We start from the raw sequence: 23,354 nt of genomic DNA on the forward strand, positions 1-23,354 counted from the left end.
CCCCGGCTTATCATGTAGCGGTAGCTTTCGGAAAGGTGGAAAACATATATTTAATACTTGCGCCGGGTATTTAATGTTCGGCTCCGCCCGAACTTAGACTTTCTTACTTGTTTTTATTCGGTTTACTTAGAGTTTTCTATATACTATGTGGTACTGAAAAAGCATACATCTGGAAAATTCCAGGTCAACAGAATAACAAAAAATAACGCGACCAATTTTTGACTTCAGTCGAAGTTCGGTTGAGGTGCAATTTTTTTCTCGCCGTTCCCTGAGAAACTTTTTTATGAAACTTTGACATAAAAAAGTTATTTTTGTTGGGTTTTCATTAGGGATGGCAAAGAGAAAAATTGTATAATCGATTAATTAATCACAAGCCAAAAGGAATCGCAGTTAATTGCAATTATTGAAAAATAATCGATTAATCGTATTTTTAAAAGCACTTTTTTACAGTTGGTATTCACAAAAACACTTTTCCTTACAAAAGTTCTAATTCTCTTGTTAATAAGCCGTAAATAAAATTAAACAAGTATTTTTAGTAGCGATAATTATTTATCATTTAACCAAGTTTGCAAAACCAAAAGTTTTATTACGCGTTTTGTTGTTATGTATTTATTATTTCACCAAGTTTGCAAAACAAAATTTTTGAAAGGCGTTTTGTTGTTAAAGCCCTGTATGCAGCTCTCAAGAAATCGGTCAAGAAAAATTTGCCATTATTTCGTGTGTGTATCCAAGGAGTTTTGACATTTTTGATACTTCACAGCCTGTTGCCTCACTCTTTCCTCAAGAAATAATGGAACGGGCATATATTTCTGTTGCAAACCTGGGTTGCTTTGTGCTCTTTTTTCACAAAAAACTTTAGAAAACCGTAGTAAAAAGCGTAGCAAATTTCTTAAGAACTGCGTACTGTCTGAAGGTAATTTGACTCAAGAAAATTTCTTAGCCATTTCTTGTACGTCATTTTGTATGGAATTTTAGCATTTCTTGAGAACTGCATACAGGCCTTAAGCGGTTGCGTTTCTCGTTGGCTGGGAGTGCTGCAATTTTTACTAGCAGAAGAAGATCAAGAATAAATGTGGAAATCAAAATATTAGTGGTGTACTTGATTGTGGAAGCGCTTGTGTGTAAAGCAAGGAGTTTTATAAATTGTAAAATGTTTACAGCAGGAATGTCAAAACAGTGCAACAACTGTTCACTTGCAAGTTTCCACTAGTTTTAGTTCAATAACTTTTTATTTTTTTTTCTTTTATATGGCATTTGTGTTGCTCCGAAAATTTAAATTTTATAAAGTAAACAACCCTCAAAAACTAAATCATGGGCTACGAAATGAGCGAACGGTTTTACCTTTAAATACTTGTATATTTCTTAAAAATATTTTTACAAAACTTTCATACAATTAAATCATAAATTGGACAAGAATAATGGATTCATTTAATGAAATGATTAACCGCTGCCATTCCTAGTTTTCATAATTCCTCATCCTCTCCGCATTTGTATAAATGTTTAATTTTAGAAAAAAGTCATATGCCTAATGTACATACATACATACGTAAGCACCTTGAAATGTAACACCGATCGACGCAGAGTAAGAATGGAGCTTAAAGATAGTAAGTAATCCACGCAGATGCTTCGAAATTGAGAAAAAACATTATGACTGGACGGTCAGACATATGTATGTATGTATATAAGGTGGTCCAAAAATGCATATGGGAAAAAATTTAAGTCCAAATTTTAATGCTGCAATCCCCTAGGATTTTTCTATGTCTGAAAAAAATTACCCCGCTCATCGCTCAAAGCGCTGAAAGCTTTAGATGCATTTTATATGGGGGAAAACAAAAACATTTTTTCAAATAAATGGTATAGAATTTTTGAAAATCAATATTTTTGAAGGTAAACTCTGTTTCTCTTCAGGAGGCTTCCAATAATAATACCCAATTGGTTATTATATTTTTAATACTTACTTTTACGGGACGACCCCGTTGCATTTTTTTGGTATTTTTGGTGGACCTAAAAAAAATAGTTTATATTAAGAAATGGTTAAATAAGCAATTATTTATTATTATCGGAAGTCTCCTACTCACCTAGCACACTGGCGTATAACTTTGTGTAAATTTAGGAATTTTGGCATAAATTTGATTAATCGTACCAAAAATCACAAATTTACACCAAGTGCTACTTGAGTAAAGAGAAGAATGATTTTCAATTATCCTATACCATTTCCACGAAAACTTGTTTTCTCCATATAAAATACATGGAAAACTTTGAGCGCTTTGAGTGACCTCTAAATATTTTTTTATTTCAACAAAAAAAAACAGTGGTATATTTTTTTGATATTGAACAATCATAGTTGCTGAGAGCATTAAAATTGCGACTGTACTTTTTTACCACCCTAATGTACATACATATGTATACATGCACATTCTCGTATTAATAAATATGTAACCACGCTAAAGTCGTCCATAAAGAAGCCCTTGCGCCCTATAAGCTAGTGCAAAGTGCTAATCTTAGTTAGACTTAAAAATACTCTACCTAAGGTTGCCGCCGATTCTTGACGTATATAGTGCTTATCATAATTATAGGACAAGATATGAGAATTTACATTATTATTTTTTAATTAAAAATTGTTTATTCTTTAACCGCTTCATTCTCTGTGCTTTATTTAGAAAATTTCAACAAAATTTCGTAAAAATTTCGAGTTTTTCAATTAGATTTCTTAAAAATATTTTGAGTACTCAGTTTTGTAGCCCATTCAATTTTAATATAATAAAGTGCACGTTTAAGCTAGCTGGGACTTATCGTAGATTTTTGGAAACCTTTTTTCATATAAAAAAAAATCGTCCAACATAAATACTTCGTATGGAAGGAAATGACTACCAAAAATTAACGGTAAGCCCTTGCTCCATANCTTAGTTAGACTTAAAAATACTCTACCTAAGGTTGCCGCCGATTCTTGACATATATAGTGCTTCTCATAATTATAGGACAAGATATGAGAATTTACATTATTATTTTTTAATTAAAAATTGTTTATTCTTTAACCGCTTCATTCTATGTGCTTTATTTAAAAAATTTCAACAAAATTTCGTAAAAATTTCGAGTTTTTCAATTAGATTTCTTAAAAATATTTTGAGTACTCAGTTTTGCAGCCCATTCAATTTTAATATAACAAAGTGCACGTTTAAGCTAGCTGGGACTTATCGTAGATTTTTGGAAACCTTTTTTCATATAAAAAAATCGTCCAACATAAATACTTCGTATGGAAGAAAATGACTACCAAAAATTAACGGTAAGCCCTTGCTCCATGATTCAAACTTTCACTTTATTTTACCAAAATTTAATAAGCATACTGTAGACTCCAAATATTTCTAAATCTAATACAAAGTCTCTGAATTTATACGAAAGTTTGTTGATTTTTTTTTTAATATTGCACAAAGCTTGAAATTTGTATTCATATGGTTTTTGTTAAAGAATAAACTATATTTTCGTAAAAAGTAATTAAGAGTAAAAAAATAAATAATAAAATTAATAGTCAAACTTTGTGAGAATGTGAGTGTTGCATAGTAATAATAAGCACTTTATTTTGTAACATATCTTGCGATAACTGTAAACCATTAACTCCAACTGAAAAGCTTTTACTAAACTCTTTTTTTTTCTTTCAATTTCATCTTCTTACAGCTCCTTCAACTCAATTAAAAATCACAAGAAAGGGCAACAACGGCGTTCACTTTAGTTGCACATATCAACTAGCTTTTGTAGCAACAGCAGCACCGACAAGCGTAACAATATTTTCGTGTTCGAATTGTGAAATCGTGGGAGATGTCTGCCGTAAGACATCGGCCCCTGGCACCGCCGGGCAATGCCGGCGACAGCGATGACAACTTCACCGATGACGAGAGCACACCATTAACCCAAGATATTTATGGCGGAAGGTAAGCTAAATATATTCACATATATACATATGTATGTATTATATATACATGTACATTAGACCAGGGGTCCTTAAACTTTTAAGATGATGGAACCCTTACTAAACACCTTTCATTTTATGGAACCCCACATCAAATTACTAAAAATCAAAGGCAGTGCGTGTCTATGGACACGTTTTCGAGATTTGCAATTTACCGTTATTTAGCTTAAAACAAAAAGTCGTTCCACTTAATCACGAATAGCTTACGAACCAATTTAACAATCTTAAAAGGAGATAAGTCAAATCAAAGGTAATAAAATTCTCCATAAACCATATATACTTCACTTTCTGATAGAGCTGATAGGTTCTGACAAATTAATTAATCATTCCAGTTTTTTTTTATCTTCTAATGAAAAAATGAAAAAAATCAAACTTGAACAGAATAAAAATTTAAAAAATAACAGGTTCTGTGCCAAATTTTTGCATTTGTGCTAAAGCCTGTTCTTTTAGAAAAAAAACTCAATTTATTGATGAAGAACATTGATAGATAAAAAAGAAATAATGAGTGGTCAAATGAAAATGCGCTAAATATTTTTTGTATGAAATATGAGCAGAAAAGCGTGTTACTCAGGTGTACGTGGCGAATGAGTAACTTTCTTTCCTGCTCATTTTTCATACAAAAAATCTTTGCGCGTTTTCCTTTGACCACACATTATATCTTATTTATCCATCAATTTTCAACACTAGTAACTTGATTTTTTTTTGTAACAGAACAGACTTTAGCACAAATGCAAAAATTTGCGCATAACCAGTAATTTTTTNCCGGCGACAGCGATGACAACTTCACCGATGACGAGAGCACACCATTAACCCAAGATATTTATGGCGGAAGGTAAGCTAAATATATTCGCATATATACATATGTATGTATTATATATACATGTACATTAGACCAGGGGTTCTTAAACTTTTAAGATGATGGAACCCTTACTAAACACCTTTTATTTTATGGAACCCCACATCAAATTACTAAAAATCAAAGGCAGTGCGTGTCTATGGACACGTTTTCGAGATTTGCAATTTACCGTTATTTAGCTTAAAACAAAAAGTCGTTCCACTTAATCACGAATAGCTTACGAACCAATTTAACAATCTTAAAAGCAGATAAGTCAAATCAAAGGTAATAAAATTCTCCATAAACCATATATACTTCACTTTCTGATAGAGCTGATAGGTTCTGACAAATTAATTAATCATTCCAGTTTTTTTTTATCTTCTAATGAAAAAATGAAAAAAATCAAACTTGAACAGAATAAAAATTTAAAAAATAACAGGTTCTGTGCCAAATTTTTGCATTTGTGCTAAAGCCTGTTCTTTTAGAAAAAAAACTCAATTTATTGATGAAGAACATTGATAGATAAAAAAGAAATAATGAGTGGTCAAATGAAAATGCGCTAAATATTTTTTGTATGAAATATGAGCAGAAAAGCGTGTTACTCAGGTGTACGTGGCGAATGAGTAACTTTCTTTCCTGCTCATTTTTCATACAAAAAATCTTTGCGCGTTTTCCTTTGACCACACATTATATCTTATTTATCCATCAATTTTCAACACTAGTAACTTGATTTTTTTTTTGTAACAGAACAGACTTTAGCACAAATGCAAAAATTTGCGCATAACCAGTAATTTTTTTAATTTTTACTTCTGTTAAAGTTTGATTTTTTTCGTTAAAAAAAAAAAATACAAAAAAAGAATGGGCTAATTAATTAATTTGTCAGACACTATAAGTCCGATCGGAACACGATGTATACACGGTTTATAGAGAATTTCATTGGCTTTCATTTGCCTTATTTCATATTAAGACTGCTAAATTGGTTCGTAAGGGGTACGTGATTAAAAGGAACCAATTTTTGCTTTAAACTGAATAACGGTAAATTGCAAATATCTCGAAAACGTATCCATAGAAAAAAAATTTACTCGATTTTCGGAACCATCGAGCATTTCTACATGGGAATTGGATATTGGCATCCATTGAACATTTTTCCTGTAAACCAGTGTTATTGTATAAAATAGTAGTTCGATATAATGTCTGAAAGTTGCATGCTCATTTCTGGGGTGGCATCCAATTTCGACATGAATTTGTTTTTTGTATACGTGTAAGCTAAAAACCATGTTGATAGAGTACGTTGTGACAGAAGGAAGATGAGTTTTTTAGCGACTTCATGATATATACTCTTAAAACTAACCCAAAACTCTTTCAGAGACACAGATTCAAATTTGTGTTTCAATGTAGAAGTACTCTGGAGATCTATGAACCTGTTTATAGAACTTTCCTTTCTGTGTGCAAACCAACCGCCGTGCTTGTTCATACCAAAGTGAATTTCGCGGAACCCCGGTGACTTTTCTACGGAACACTTGGGTTCCGCTGAACACACTTTAAGAAGCTCTGCATTAGACCGAACCACCTTGCAAGCAAACAAAAAAAGTTCGCCGTACACTCCTGGGTCTAAAGATATTTTGCAAGGAAATTGTAAAAATATATATTTTTGCATGGTGACATCTATCTACATTCGGCAAAACAAAAACATTTGTTTAATAGTTCTACTGGAATAACCAAAAATTTTTCTTAGTGGTGGATAAGTATCTACTAGAATGGGCTACTTGAGGTCAATGAACTTGGAGAACAAAAAAAGCACTCTCTTCGAGATAAGAACATCGACATCGGCATATTCACATTAAGATCTGACTGTAAATCCGGAGATATAATTTAAAAAACTTACGTTCGGCAAAAAAAATATTTTTTTTTTTTTCAAATTGCCTTGCAAGGAACACTTTAGACTCATGGGTGTACAGTTAACTTTTTTTCTGGTTCGGTGTAAGGCACACACTTACACATTTAAATGGTTATACTCCATTGTGCTGCACGCAACGTGCTGCTTGCTGCATACGGCGCGCAGGCGCATTGACTATGATAGCTACAGCGGCAAAATGCTATGCGTCGCTTTGTTATTTATTGTCGGTTGCTTTGCGAAAAATTGCAATTTATGCAAATTACACTGTAAGTGAACTGATAATGAAACAATAATGTAAGCGGGTAACTTGGCTTTGTGGCGAATGGCAGCAGTGATGGGCATACTCAAATATAGGATGTTTTTTTGGAAGGGTAAAATTTTAAATAAATAAAATTTTCGTTAAAAATCCCTTATACCAAAACCGATAAAAATCTTTTGACTTTTAATCTTATGTTCTTACTCATAGTAACTCTTACTCTTAACTCTTACTGCATAAAAACTACTGAACGTCTGTTGAAGCTTATTGTTGTTATTATCATTTTGAAACCTGGTTATACACTGCTCCTCAACCATTCTCCATTCAACCATTTTAAATTTTGCAACCCGTAACTTTGCTTTGGCGACGCTTGTTATGAAAATATTTTTTAACGATGATGATTGAGTATTGAAGTATCGACATCATTTTTTCAATACTAAAGGCATACTCAAAATTCTCAACAGTATCAAATACATACATTCTTTTTCCTTAGATAAGAGTCATACTCTGTCAGATTTCTATGCTGACATTGTCATCGGCCCTAATGTTATTCCAAAATAAACGACGATTGTTGATTGTAATATGATAGCAGGTGTTTCGTTTTATCCACCTTCATTTCCAGACCCGCTGGGATCCTAGCTTCTCCATCTTCCTAGACGACAAGACCTTGCCTCTACCATAACCATCGCTTGCAATGTTTAAGAGAGTACACGCACGATTGCCTGTTCTATGGTGATGTGCAGTGGCTCTGAGTCGCGCATGTGCACATTGCTCCGGTAATGCAAACACCGACAAACGTTATAGTTTGGTGAGAGACTGCGTCACCGTGGCTAGTGCGGTTCTGGAAGCCCAAGCCACCGCCCCGTATGTCACTATTCGTCATACGGCTGCACTCCCAAAACTTGCCTGCTAAGCGCCTGCCTATCATTAGTNGCGGTTCTGGAAGCCCAAGCCACCGCCCCGTATGTCACTATTCGTCATACTATCATAGTGTACATCCAACAAATTATATTTGGGCCGCACTCCCAAAACTTGCCTGCTAAGCGCCTGCCTATCATTAGCGCCCTCGTAGCTTTTGATGTGGACGTGTCAACGTGAGATCTCCACAGAAGCTTAGGGTCCAGTATATGACCCAGATAATTAACCTGGGCGGAAACCTTCATTCAAAGTTATATTCCTCATACCTGAAACATTCCTTTTCCTGGTTTATGATACGATGACCGTCTTTGAGGAATTGATATTAAATCCCACTTTAGCATACCAACTGTTCGTTAAGTATAGACTTCTTTTTATTATATTGCAAAGGGTACTGTCCAAGTTTTCTCTAGTTATAATGACTATCTCATCCGCGTACCCCTCTAAGCGGATGCCATTGCCCAGGTGGATTTACAACGGCTCGTCAACTACCAAGCTCCTCAGGAGTAGTGGCAGAACCCCCTTGCGGGCACCTTTTTTTTGTTTGCAACTGCACCACTCAAGCCCAAATTTTAATCTCAGTGATTCTTATTGGGACAGTGGGTTGCCCCATCCGTTTCTCAAGTTGCACTTCGAAGAAATTGAAAGCCCTTGTCCGGGACTGGCCGAAACTTTTCATCAACTCCTTAGTCTGTGTCGATTACAGACTTGTTTATATAGCGAACAGCTTACTGCTAGACGGACCGAGAAACGCAAGAGGGGGAATTGAGTCCCATAAATAAATCAACGCCCAAGAATATTCTTAAAAAATTTAAAAAAGTGTAATTAGCCACACGGAACTAAGTACATATATATTTACATACATATATACTACGCTAGAGAATACCTCACCTAACTAGTAACAAACAACCTTGAACTATTTGCCTGACCTCACACATTTTGCTTCGTGTTGCCAGTGCCCACCGCAATGAAGTTAGGTGCCGCTCAGCAGTCATAATTAATCACTTTTACTTTCATAACAATTATAACAAACTTAAGTACATACAAACACACGCCATTACTTACATACATACACGCCTACTTGAACTACAGACGCAAAGATAAATGAACTGCCGGAACTGATTTTTATAAACTAGTTTAATGCTAAATTCTTCCTATGTACCATAGTAATTAACCGCACCCCATAAGTAATAAATATGTAGTTCTTTATCTGAGAATATGAAAACCTTGATTTCGATTTAATCCAACTAAAATTCCCTTTGTTTGCAGCCAACGTACAATACAGGAGACCAAAGGCTGGGATGTATTTCGTGATCCGCCAATCAAGATCGAAACCGGTTCGACAGCCAATCAGGAATGCCTGGAGATCACTGTGAAGATTATGAAAATCTTTGCGTATTTTTTCACATTCATCATAGTGTTAACGGGTGGGGTTATGGCGAAGGGCTGTGTACTATTCATGACATCACAAATACGTAAGGATAAGAAAATAGAATACTGTAATAAGGATTTGGTGAGTAAAAGTAAAACAGTAATCATTCGTCATACATTTAACACAACTGCCTTTCATCTTTTTTGTAGGGCCGCGATAAAACCTTCGTTGTGAGGTTGCCGGAAGAGGAGCGTATTGCTTGGATTTGGGCCTTAATGATTGCGTATGCAATACCCGAAATTGGCTCCTTCATACGTTCGGCGCGTATTTGCTTCTTTAAGACCTTTCGTGCGCCCAAAACAGGCCATTTTCTTTTCGTAACGCTAATGGAGAGTCTGAGTTGCTTTGGTACGGCGCTACTGATGTTCGTTGTGCTGCCACAAATCGATGCCATACAGGGCGCCATGTTGACCAATTGCCTGTGCGTAATACCCGGCATACTGGGACTGTTGTCACGCAACGCCAAGGAGGGCAAACGCGCTGTGAAAGTTATAATCGATTTGGCAGCAATTGCGGCACAGGTTACCGGCTTTGTTATATGGCCGCTGCTCGAAAATCGTCCCGAATTGTGGGTCATACCAATTGCTTGCGTTATGATCTCTTGCGGCTGGTGGGAGAACTATGTCTCGCCACAGTCACCCATCGGGCTGGTGCGCTCAATGGGCCGCATAAAAGAAGAGATGCGTAGCACGCGCTACTTTAGTCACATATTCATTTCCATATGGAAGATTTTGTTGTTTCTCTGTTTGGTTCTCTTCATATTTTGGGCGCAAGGCGACGATCCCGGTGATATATTCAGCATGTATGGTGATGCTTTGGGGCCACACAAGATTTTAGTGGATGAGCTGGCTACCAGTCTGACCGGAAATTTGCCGGACACTTTAGATGCAGCCAACATAGATAGTATTGAGATTGATGCCGCGCACAACACAGTCATCTATGTACTATTGTTGCAGATTTTCAGCGCTTACCTTTGCTACATCTTTGGCAAATTTGCTTGCAAAATTCTCATACAGGGTTTCAGTTATGCCTTCCCCGTCAGCTTGACGATACCTATCACAGTGTCACTGCTAATCGCAGCCTGCGGCATACGCATCGACGATCCTTGCTTCTTCCATGATACCATACCGGACTATCTGTTCTTTTCGAGCCCACGCAACTTCCGCTTCAACGATTTTGTCACACAGCAAATGGCATGGGCGTGGATATTATGGTTGCTCAGTCAGACTTGGATTTCGCTGCACATCTGGACACCGAAGTGCGAACGTTTGGCCACTACGGAGAAATTATTCGTGCGACCTATGTATTCGTCATTATTAATTGACCAATCTATGGCCATGAATAGACGCCGGGATGATCAGGCGGACGTCAAGACGGAGGTGGGTGCACACTATAAGTTATGATTTTAGATAAAAGTGAAAATAATTTTGTATGTTTTCCTTAGGATCTCTCGGAAATCGAAAAAGAGAAGGGCGACGAGTACTATGAAACCATTTCCGTGCATACGGATGGCTCAGCTACACAAAATAAGCCGACTATCAAGTCTTCAGATCACATAACCAGAATCTATGCATGCGCTACAATGTGGCATGAGACCAAAGATGAAATGATGGAGTTCTTGAAGAGTATTATGCGCTTGGATGAGGATCAGTGCGCGCGTCGCGTAGCACAAAAATATCTACGCATCGTCGATCCCGATTACTATGAGTTCGAAAGTGAGTAATTGATGCTGAGGAACAACTTTTGCTAGTAAAGGCACTAATGTAGCAATGCTTAACTTTCCATAAAGGAAAGCATTATTCTTCTCTTCATGCAATTTTTCTGAGCTTCTTTTCTTCTACTCCCGCTAGCACACACTTTCTTCGATGACGCCTTCGAAATTTCCGATCACAGCGACGATGACATTCAAGTCAATCGCTTCGTCAAGCTGCTGGTAGCCACCATGGATGATGCCGCTTCCGAAATTCATCAGACCACTATACGTTTACGGCCACCAAAGAAATACCCAACACCCTATGGTGGTCGCCTGGTGTGGACTTTGCCTGGCAAGACTAAATTCATTGCCCATCTCAAAGACAAAGATCGTATACGTCATCGTAAACGTTGGTCACAAGTCATGTACATGTACTATCTGCTTGGCCATCGCCTCATTGAGTTGCCCATATCGGCAGATCGTAAAGACGAGATCGCACAAAACACTTACCTGCTCACACTGGATGGTGATATTGATTTCAAGCCGAACGCTGTAACGCTGCTGATCGATTTAATGAAGAAGAATCGTAATCTGGGTGCGGCATGTGGTCGCATTCATCCGGTTGGCTCTGGTCCTATGGTGTGGTATCAACTGTTCGAGTATGCTATTGGTCATTGGCTGCAGAAGGCCACCGAACACATGATCGGTTGTGTGCTCTGTAGTCCCGGCTGTTTCTCACTCTTCCGCGGCAAGGCGCTCATGGATGACAATGTCATGAAAAAGTATACCACTCGCTCGGATCAGGCGCGTCACTACGTACAGTACGATCAGGGTGAGGATCGTTGGCTTTGTACTCTTCTCCTACAGCGAGGCTACCGTGTTGAATACTCAGCTGCCTCCGATGCGTACACTCACTGTCCCGAAGGTTTCAACGAATTTTACAACCAGCGTCGTCGTTGGGTGCCCTCAACTATCGCTAACATCATGGATTTGCTCGGCGATGCCAAGCGCACGATTAAGATTAACGATAACATTTCGCTGCTCTACATTTTCTACCAAATGATGTTGATCGGTGGCACCATTTTGGGACCTGGCACGATCTTTCTTATGTTGGTAGGTGCTTTCGTAGCCGCTTTCCGTATCGACAACTGGACCTCCTTCCACTACAACATCTTCCCCATTCTGTTCTTCATGTTGGTCTGCTTCACTTGCAAATCGAATATACAGTTGTTCGTGGCGCAGGTACTATCCACGGCATATGCGCTCATCATGATGGCTGTGATCGTCGGTACAGCTTTGCAGTTGGGCGAGGACGGCATCGGTTCACCGTCAGCTATATTCTTAATGGCAATGACGAGTTCATTTTATATAGCGGCCTGCCTGCATCCGCAAGAGTTTTGGTGTATCACGGCAGGTCTCATCTATCTGCTATCCATACCATCTATGTACCTTCTCCTCATTCTCTACTCGATTATCAATTTGAATGTTGTCTCGTGGGGCACGCGTGAAGTGGTGGCCAAGAAGACTAAGAAAGAAATGGAAGCAGAGAGGAAAGCAGCCGAGGAAGCGACCAAACGTGTGAAGCAGAAGAGCATGTTGAGTTTCTTGCAAAGTGGTGCTGGGGACAATGCAGACGAGGAGGGTTCCATTGAATTCTCGTTGGCTGGACTATTCCGTTGCATACTCTGTACGCATGGAAAGACAAGCGAGGAGAAGGCGCAACTTACCGCTATCGCTGATTCGCTGGATACAATCAAAACTCGTTTGGAAGCATTGGAGCACACTTTAGATCCACATGGACACTCACGGCATGGGCGTAAACGTACAACGAGCAGTGGTTCCAAAGATCACCATTTGCTATCCTCGGTCGCGGAGAAGTCGGGCGATGATTCAGAGCAATCGGATTCGGATACATCAGCGGAACCGCGACAAGAACGTGACTTCTTGACAAATCCATACTGGATTGAAGATCCCGACTTGCGCAAGGGCGAAGTGGACTTTTTGTCCAGCACCGAAATTCAGTTCTGGAAGGACTTGATTGACAAGTATCTATTCCCTATCGATAACGATCCGGTGGAACAGGTAATTTGGAAGTTTTATTCAGTGCGGTTACTATTTCTGTGACCGCCTGTGACTTTAAACGGTGGATGCAAAAAACGAACGTACACCAAGTCTTTATTGCATTAAAAAAATGTTCTGTCGCGCAAGGGCTTGATCTCAATTACGGCAAATATTTTTGCAGAAAAGAAGCGTTTGTGACGGTTATATGTATTAGTAGGCGAAAGAATAGTATAATACGTATAATATGGATGTACTAAGAATACGAAGATGAACGGATTGGTGTACGAATACGAGTAAAATGCAAATACCAATAAAAGTACGAATACGGTACGAAGACATTTACGGAGACGAATACGTGCGAACACGAAAATTAATATGAATATGAATGTGAATATGAGTATGAGTATGAATATGAATATGAGTGTGAGTATGAATATGCAAATGAATGCGAATATTTATATGAATATGAATAGGAATATGAATATGAATACGAGGACGAAGACGAAGACGAAGACGAAGACGATTTCGAAGTTAAAGATGAATAGAAATACATACATGAACACGAATAATAAAATAAATACAAATGCAATATACAAATACGAGTACGTATGCGGAGCGGAATACGAACACATGCACGAACATATAAGCGGCTTGAATGCGCATACGAACACGAATACGAGTACGAATAGTAAAACCTCGAATGCCAATGTAAGAAAACATACGCCAAATCGAATATGAGTCTAAACACGATAAGGAAAACAATCGCGACGACAAACCCAAATATGGGTGCGACTACTTGAACGAATAGGAGAACTTTATTGCTTCTTTTATTTTTTCTAACATTTTATATTGATTTTTATTAATCGACATGAATTTTCTAGGCTAGAATTGCGAAAGATCTCAAAGAATTGCGCGACTCTTCGGTGTTTGCGTTTTTCATGTGCAATGCACTTTTCGTTTTAATTGTGTTCTTGTTGCAATTGAACAAGGACAATATACACGTGAAATGGCCCTTTGGTGTACGCACGAACATAACCTACGACGAATCCACACAAGAGGTAAATTTCGGCAAGGGGATTTCATGCGCGTGGCGTCAAATATCGAAAACAAAACACACGTTTTTTTTCGCCATTTTAAAAGAGCCCAAGGGTACTTGACGTTATCGTAAAAGAAATCCCCATCAGGCAATAATACTAACATATTTCTTTTTTTTTTCTTTTCTTCTTTTCACATATTTTTTACAAACTATCTATGCAAAATGGAAAACTAAAATTTCATACAAACTAAATTTTNCGTAAAAGAAATCCCCATCAGGCAATAATACTAACATATTTCTTTTTTTTCTTTTCTTCTTTTCACATATTTTTTACAAACTATCTATGCAAAATGGAAAACTAAAATTTCATACAAACTAAATTCAATAAAATTATTTAATTAAATTTAAAAAATCAATGCTTTGTGCGGTGATGTGATAAACGAAACCAAAAAAAAAAAAAAACCGAAACCGAAACCGAAACTGAAACTGAAACTGACCGCAATCGTACGAAAAAAAAACGGCAAAATGCATTAAAAACGTCTTACCTCGAAAATTGTTTTCGATTTTCCAAAACTCAAAACTTTAAAAAACGAAAAACAAACAATTTACTATAAATCAACGCNACCGAAACCGAAACTGAAACTGAAACTGACCGCAATCGTACGAAAAAAAACGGCAAAATGCATTAAAAATTTCTTAACTCGAAAATTGTTTTCGATTTTCCAAAATTCAAAACTTTAAAAAACGAAAAACAAACAATTTACTATAAATCAACGTATGCACAGGCACGGATCGCAGCCGATCTTATAGATCTAAGGAACAAGTCCGTCTTCGCGTTTTTCATGGCCAACGCCTTGTTCGTCCTGATTGTGTTTTTGCTTCAGCTGAACAAGGATAAGTTGCACGTTGTCTGGCCACTGGGCGTCAAGACCAATATAACGTATATTGAAGAGACATCAGAGGTTCTTATCAGCTGTATTTTTCAAGTTCAAAGATTTTCTTTGTTTTTCCCCACACCTCTCTCCTCTAACAGTTGTCTTCTTGCTATGGTTCTTGTTGTAAATTTTTTTCGTTTTTAACTTTTAATTTGTTACATGACTGTAAATTAAAAAGGATTGTAAAAATTATTACAGCTAATTCTGAGAAATTAAAAAAACGTCCTAACTAAAAAGGCAATAATATATTGTGCATGTATATACTTACATACCCTTTTTTTGTTCACCTACCTTTTTTATTATTTATTTTTATTTAATTTTTTAATTGATTTTTTGTGTATAACAATGTGTAAAACTTTTAGTTTCGCGTTCAAAATTTACTCACAAGCGGGGAAAAACTTATTGAGTGCATTAAAAAGGATTGCGGTTTTTGCATATACAAATTTTTGAATATAAAATTTTATTAAATTTATATCACACATGCGAAATTCTCAACCTATTTATAAGCATTCATGCGGCAACAATTTGGTTTTTCGACATAATCAATGTTTTTTTTTTTTAATATTCCATCACTTATCAAAATGACTTATATATTGGTGCAGGCTTATTATTATCATATGCAAATAAATTATTATATATGTATTCACATATGGAACATTGCAAGTTAACCGGATCATAACTGCGCCCAATAAAAGGTTAAGTAAGTAAAAAACCCGAGCGACAGCTCATTTTAAAGATGAAAGTTTAGACCAGCGATGGCCAGAGAGAGCTTTTACTCTACGCGCGGCTATATGAAATGCAACGATGAGCAGAGGGAGGTTTTACTCTGCACGCTCCTATACAAAAGAGCTTTGCCCGCGGGCAAGACAGTGCCCATCAGTGGATTAAAGTAACTCGAGCCTCGAGGCTACAGATTAATGTATCTCTTTGCAAAATTCAATATGTCAGCTTCAGTACGAAAGTTTAAAGCTCTTAACTCTCACCAAGGGATACTCATTGGGATAAATATCAGAAACTTTCAATAAATTATAAAACCTTATTAAAAAGTCTTATTATCAGTGGCGGATTTGAAGTATTTTCCGCCCTAGGCGGCCTTTAAATCCAAGCACAATTTTCCATTTTTTCAGCTAATATTTAAATTATTGACTGCAATCATGATCTGGTTGACCTGGAATGTTCCAGGTACATATAGATTCAAATGTATCTTCCTAAGTAAGAATGACCTAGCCTAAAATTTCCATGTTCATATGTGTGTATAGTACAATATTTATTAGCCTTATACTTTTATTTGTATTATAATTTTCATACATATATTCAATCTCATAAATATCAATAAATGTTCCCACTTTTATGGCACTCTTTTATCCTTAAATGCTTACCACTTCTTTCACCTTGTGCTCGCTTTGTATGTGTATCAGAATTATAAAAATATTAGTATGTAAAACTTTAAAAATCAAACAATTAAAAAAATTCGCCCTATCTGGTCTTTTCTGTGCTGGTAACAGAAATTTTTTAACTGTTGGGTAAATTTTTTATTTCTGTAGTTTTTAATAAAATTTTAAAATTTGTCGGTTACAAAATGTTCGGCAATCTTCAGTATGTATAGGCCTGTAAGTAAGGGGGCCATTAGTGCAATTCCAATTCTTCCAAGCTGGAAATAGTAGCTCAACGGTGATTAACTTCGCGGCTCGCTTAGTTCGCAATGCTGCTGTCTGTCAGGATACAATAAAATACCACGTGCATAACTGTATTTTTAGTCCCAGATTTTTTATCTTTAAACATTCGCTCGAAAGTTTAATTGTATTTTCTTATGCAGCACCGGGCTACTTCATCTCAACTGGTCGATAGCCGTCAGTCCATCTTATCTTGAAGGCCGTGCGTAAGACTATCTTAACTCGATGAACTATTCTAAATTTTTCAGCGAAGTCAGACAAACTTTACTAACTCAGACCGGTCTCCATAGCTTAACAGCTTAACACACGACACAGAATATAGGCGTGTCCGAGTTAAGATAATTTGTCTACATTATCCTGGGAGAACTCCCTTCATAATTCCTCGCTTATTCTTAGAAAAGCTCATTGATTCCTTAAAACGTTTACAGTTGTGTGTTCCTATAAGCTTTGGAATGCTGTAGCCCTTGTGGTTTGTAGAAGTAGCGACTTATGTGAGCATCATCCTCATGTTTAGCCCAATTAAAGTGTTCCACTTCCCTATAACACTGAAGTACTATGGGTTTGTTGCTCCCTTCTTTGCAGGTTTATCAGCCACCTACATATTTCCCTACAATTAGATTGGTAAGGAACGCAGGAGTACATAAACTAGATTGGTCAGACCAAGGCACTCCATTACCAGTTTTTCTGTTACCTGATAAGATTCGAGGACCTTAAAAGACGATTAGCTGTCAAGACAAGATAGCCATGTGGTTACGGAATTTTCGCTTGATATTGAAGTTGGCATGGCATATCTTTCTACATCGTACATATGTTTCTGCCCGGAAAATGGGGATGCATATCGATGGTCCTATGTAGTAACGATTTAACTCAAAACCTAAGAGAAAACGTTTTTAGTGTTAAGTGGATCATGTCTCTAATCATTGTCTAATCCATATACAAAACTTATTAAATTAAGTACCAAGAATTTGACCCGGATTGGGCAAGAATTAGAAATATACACAATGTAGAGGGTTTATTTTTTGAGTTTTCGAGTTGTGTAGTGCAGAGGACCACCGATATGTTTTTCCAGGAGTTTCGAGTATACCAAGTTTTCATGGGTTGGTTCATCCGATATGTCTCGGATATACATATGTACTTGCCCTGCCGACTTAAGCCATGCTGTGTATTTATAAACCTACTGATATATTTACTATCCATAAAATATTAGAAAATATTAAATTTAAAAAATAACCACAAATTTAAAACTATGCACTTTATAGCTTACGCCAAAACAATAATGTCAACGCTTTCGCTTTATTTGCTCTAACTAACAACAAAAAGATATAACGTAATAAATGATATGGGTATTCATCTAAACGCGCAAACGCCTCGTAAATGTGCAAAACTCGTAAATAAACCGGTTTTCCATACAAAATTAATTAAGTTTACGAGGTTTACGTGGTTACGAGGTACTTACGCGTTTGGATGAATTGCCCTATTAGATAAATATAGAATTTGAAAAGGATATTGAATTCGCCAAGCAAACGAAAATTTCTGAAAATTATTCAATTTATGAACTTGTCTTACAAGGNGTAATAAATGATATGGGTATTCATCTAAACGCGCAAACGCCTCGTAAATGCGTAAAACTCGTAAATAAACCGGTTTTCCATACAAAATTAATTAAGTTTACGAGGTTTACGTGGTTACGAGGTACTTACGCGTTTAGATGAGTTGCCCTATTAGATAAATATAGAATTTGAAAAGGATATTGAATTCGCCAAGCAAACGAAAATTTCTGAAAATTATTCAATTTATGAACTTGACAAAATTTTGCAAAGCCAGCACAGTGATGCAGTACATACTATTCCGAAATAACGTTCAAAGCAGTAGCAAACCCCATAACTACCATCACTATTTATTTCAACCATGTTCAATACAAGCAATGTACAACAGCAACAGTAACTCCTAACCATGTCATGAACATGTATCATACTCGTAAATACAAACAATTCATCAAAGATACCAAACATGGGTGTGTCCGATCCTTTCGTATGCAAGTCACCTGCAAATACATAAACCTTAACACTTACATTACTCAAACGAACATATACGACCCTATACCCAACAACCAGTCACATCAAATGAATAAACAAATTAACGTTAGGCATGTCAAAATCACACACACAATGCACATAAAACTGGTTTTCAGATGAGTTATATACATATTTGGAAGCATTTGGATGCTCATTTTAATGAAATCAAAAAATTATAATTACATTTTCTATACTAAGTAGCGTAACTAACCTAAAACTTTGGTTTATAAAACAACGGATTCTAATTTACTATTATTCGTTCACTGCCTTCGACTTTTAGGTACACATCTCCAAGGAATATCTACAACTAGAGCCAATCGGTTTGGTATTCGTATTCTTCTTTGCGCTCATTCTAGTCATTCAGTTTACCGCTATGTTATTCCATCGTTTCGGCACACTCTCACATATTCTGGCCTCTACGGAGCTGAATTTCTGTAAGAAGAAATCCGAAGACACTTCGCAGGATGCGCTTATAGACAAGGTAAATATCTCTCGCTGCCTTGACAATTCAAACTACTTCTCATTTTCATTCTCCTCGATTTACAGCATGCTGTGGAGATCGTTAAGAACTTGCAACGTCTCCAAGGCATCGATGGTGACTACGATAATGATTCCGGTAGTGGCCCCGATCGCATTGCACGCCGTCGCACTATACAAAATCTGGAGAAGGCTCGACAGCCCCGTCGACAAATCGGTACTTTGGATGTGGCATTCAAAAAGCGTTTCCTCAAACTTACTGCGGATGAAAATAATCCAGGTAAAGTGATCCAGGAAATTGTGTGGAAATAAAGTTGCTGAATTGTTTGAATATATACTTTTTTTTTTTGCAGCAACTCCAATACTAACGCGCCGCTTGACAATGCGCGCCGAAACGATACGCGCGCTTGAAGTGCGTAAGAACTCGGTGATGGCGGAGAGACGCAAATCTGCAATGCAAACTTTAGGCGCGAAGAATGAATATGGCATCACAACTACAGCAGCGGTAAGTGTAAAACCTGAAGATCCGATTTTGCATATAAATTGGAAAAGATATTTTAAATGATTCTACTAACCTTCCCTTAAGCGCTTTTCACTACATTATTAGGGTATGGAGTTTTTAGCGATTTACATAGAAGTTTAGACCTTTCATTTCAATAGCGCAAAGAGAGATGACAACGCATTTCCTTGAACTGACTAGACGCAGGTGGTCAGATATACAGACTTGTAAGATGTCGAGAATACTATAACCTGACTACAACAGGACGAAGACCTTGCACCTGCTTAGCAGAGCAAGGCCACAGGTGTGCGGAATTGTGGCAACCATCACTGGGCACTGGCTCATAGGCAAGCATGCGGCAAAAATAGAACTAGCCCATAATATGATTTGCTGCAGCTGTCAGCTTGACGATAGCGATCAGCGTTTCCTTTGTGAATGTCCCGGTTTTTCGAAAATTAGACACACAACATTAGGAATACATCTGGTAGCACAACTAGTCGACCTCTCAGGAGATTCAATAGAAAATCAAAATGGTTCGACCTAGCAACATTGCTTGTGCATAGACAAATCATCCCCCGCGAGAAGTGCATTAAAATGGCGCACAAATGCGCTAATTGTGTCCTGGGCAGCGACTAGGAAGCACTGCAACTAACCAACTAACTTTCGAGTGTACCCCGTTCAGCGACCTACATGAACTTTTCTGAATCTCTAAAAGTGGAATCTACTCGCATCTCCTCGAAGAACATCTAACATAACCACCTGTCATATACATGTTCGGATCGTATACTCCTCTATGAAAAATATATGAAGTCCGTTCAGCATTACTTTTGCAAATGACCTGAAGAATGTCTTACTGAATACATGCTCGCCCAGTCAGCTTGTATATAATGAAATATTTTTGTAGGAACAACCTAGACGACCATACGTTCGGCTCATGTCTATAGTTGAATCGGGTCATCTTCTTTCGAGTTAAGAAAATAGATTTCTGAGCTATAAACTATTCTTCTTTTTCTTCTTTATTGGCGCTGTAACCGCCTAAGCGATTTTGGTCGAGTACAACAGAGCATGCCAGTAGTTTCTTTCGGGCTTGTTGAAATCCGACAACTGCTGCGACGGTGGTACTAAATGACCCGGAAATGTGGTTCCACTGCTCGCATATGTCAGTTTGTTGAAGAGCAGTCTCAGAGAGAGGATGTGACATTCGAGTGGCGAATAAATTGGCCGTCCGTTGTGATTGCAGCTTTTCAGCGTTGAGCTTTCCAAGCATTGTTGGACGCACATTTTTGCTGCTCAATGCTGAGTGCGTATCTTTTCTGCAACTAAGAAGTGTTCCGAGTCGATAATAAGCAAAATTTGCATAAGTTTTAAGTTGTAAAATTGACAGTCAAATGACATTTTAAATGTCAGTTAACATGCGCCATGCTTCTCACTCGCATGAACATACATATGTATGTGTGTGTGTACTTTCGTGTGCCAAAGTTTATACAGGGTGTTTCAATTATGTATGGTGGTGGTGCCAAATGGAGCTTTTTTAATTATTGAAACTTCCTGTATCATTGATCAAAACATATTGGCTCTCTTTGTAAGCCATTTCTAAAAATTTTCCGGTAGTTTTGTTCAAATAAATCAGTCGAAAAGCATAAACAGACTTTTTTTCAAAACTGTTTGAATGACCCTTTGTTTACTGTTGCCCCAAAGTGACCAATGCAATATTTATACGCTGCAATCTACGCAAGAAAAGAAACGCACCAACAAATGCTTGCCGATAAAAAATCGCACAGAAACCAAAAAAAAAATTAGTTTACACAAATCTTGTTAATGTTTGTGCAAATTTATAAGACCGGAGCCAGTTTATTTGGACATTTTTATGTTACATAATGGGCCACTTTGCATTTAAATGGCAATAGTAAATATCATTCAGCTGCAAGCGCGTGGAAAATTTATATTTTTATTATTGGATAATTTTATGAGACATTAATAAAATAGATTTTTGGCGGTTACAATTTTGCTAAGCCTTCGGCAGGTGGTTGTTGTGAGAAAAACGAGATTGAATGTTAGTTGTTGCAGAAGCCTGGGCCCTACCAGGTGGTGGTAAAATTTAATTCATCTCGAACGAAATTTCAGATCAAAATGAAGTTATTGCATACAATTTACAAGCTTTAAAACTTCAGCATAACTCAGAACCCAATAACCTCGGAGTGTACGTAGATGTGGTTATGTGTACATTAGTCCTTAACATATAATTTTTCAAAAATAAATATTGTCAATTTTCAAGGATATTCAATGATAACTTTAAAAGGCATTTTCAATATACCAAAAAGTTTTATCTTTTTACAAGCTTTTATTTAGCTTTTTTTACTTTTTACTTATATAATTCTATAGAGCTTTCTTTTTCATTTGATACCCATATTATATTATTTTTAATTAATCGTCTTTGAAATTTCAAATACCTTTTGGAAAAATTCCTAGTTTCGAGAATATGTTGATTTTATGTGTAAAAGTCTACTTCCGCCCGGTGTTATGCCCATTAATTTATTTTTGTTTAAGTATTGAAAAAAAGGGAAAATATTGTTGGCGGCCAAAGCTTACTAAATATATCAGACATACAGTCTTATAACTAATCGGTGAGAAAAAACTTATTAGCACGCTTAGCTTGAGAAAAAGTTCTTGAGTCCAAGTCGTGAATTCTAAACTTTAAAGAAGCACATACACCAGGACGGCTATGGGTTCCCACAGAAGTTATTTCACCATATTAAAAATTCTTTGCTGTAATAATATTATTCATTGAACCTCTATTCCTTATTTCAGTTGAACAATAATGGCGTCATACCGAACCAGCGCAGTGGACGCATCTCTAATGCCGGCATAAGCATCAAGGACGTCTTTAATGCGAATGGTGGACCAGGCGAGGTATGTACCGCTTCTTTCCTCACGCCAAACTAAACTAAAATATTTTTGTTTTTGCAGCCAATATATGGTTCCAACGGTGGTGGTACCATCAACCAAGGCTACGAACATGTACTCGAAGACGACGATCGAAACTCGTTGCGACTGACTCCGCGCAATCCCAATCAACAAGTGTCATGGGGACAGAATACCAGCAACACAGGACGATTATAAGAACGTGTACATTTTGCCACATTGCTAGCCTGAGTTCAGTTTATTGTTGTTGTTGTTATTGAATTAAAACAAAAGGACTTGTTAGTTATTATTACTATTAGAATTTTAAGTTCACTGTCCCAGATACTTCCAAATATCGTATTTTCCGTACTGTAATGTACTTAAGAGACTTTTGTGGCTCCAGAAGCTACAGAAATTGGTGTTTCTTGAAAAGTTTCCCTCGACAAAACGCCTAAATTTAGTCAAGCTGCTAACACTGTCACAAAATCGACTACTCGTATTGTGGAGCCAATTCGTTCATAGCTCTTCGAAGAATAACATTTACTGCCGGCTCTTTAAAGAAAAATAATAAAAAATAGTATGTATATCGAGTATTTTTTTCATATGAATTTCTACTATCTTCATACGTATGTACTTTTACCTACATATTTATATCTTTATTTAGGTTAAGGCACAATCTTGTATATTTGTAAAGTTATGAATTTA

The 23,354-nt window shown here is 36.9% G+C and overlaps 1 protein-coding gene across 3 annotated transcripts in view; it reads left to right on the forward strand.

Moving 5' to 3' along the window:
* Positions 1–23,302, forward strand: part of LOC108365722 (uncharacterized) — an 84,166-nt gene extending 60,864 nt beyond the window's left edge. Inside the window, exons 2-12 of one of the 3 annotated variants that reach the window (XM_017619854.1) lie at positions 3,673–3,926; positions 9,137–9,380; positions 9,449–10,678; positions 10,744–11,014; positions 11,150–13,074; positions 13,935–14,111; positions 19,053–19,253; positions 19,319–19,529; positions 19,603–19,754; positions 22,557–22,658; positions 22,716–23,302. In XM_017619854.1, coding sequence (XP_017475343.1) covers positions 3,814–3,926; positions 9,137–9,380; positions 9,449–10,678; positions 10,744–11,014; positions 11,150–13,074; positions 13,935–14,111; positions 19,053–19,253; positions 19,319–19,529; positions 19,603–19,754; positions 22,557–22,658; positions 22,716–22,868 — 4,779 coding nt within the window. In that variant the 5' untranslated portion in view covers positions 3,673–3,813 and the 3' untranslated portion in view covers positions 22,869–23,302. Of the gene's footprint in view, positions 1–3,672; positions 3,927–4,732; positions 4,797–9,136; positions 9,381–9,448; positions 10,679–10,743; positions 11,015–11,149; positions 13,075–13,934; positions 14,112–14,874; positions 15,053–18,500; positions 19,254–19,318; positions 19,530–19,602; positions 19,755–22,556; positions 22,659–22,715 lie in introns of those variants that run through there. The other 2 variants (XM_017619852.1, XM_017619853.1) reach the window with 2 other exon arrangements.
* Positions 23,303–23,354: the final 52 nt, after the last annotated feature.

Source organism: Rhagoletis zephyria, unplaced genomic scaffold (assembly GCF_001687245.7).
Source record: "Rhagoletis zephyria isolate East Lansing unplaced genomic scaffold, Rhagoletis_zephyria_1.1 Rzeph_scaffold_01975, whole genome shotgun sequence".
Lineage (NCBI taxonomy): Eukaryota > Metazoa > Arthropoda > Insecta > Diptera > Tephritidae > Rhagoletis > Rhagoletis zephyria.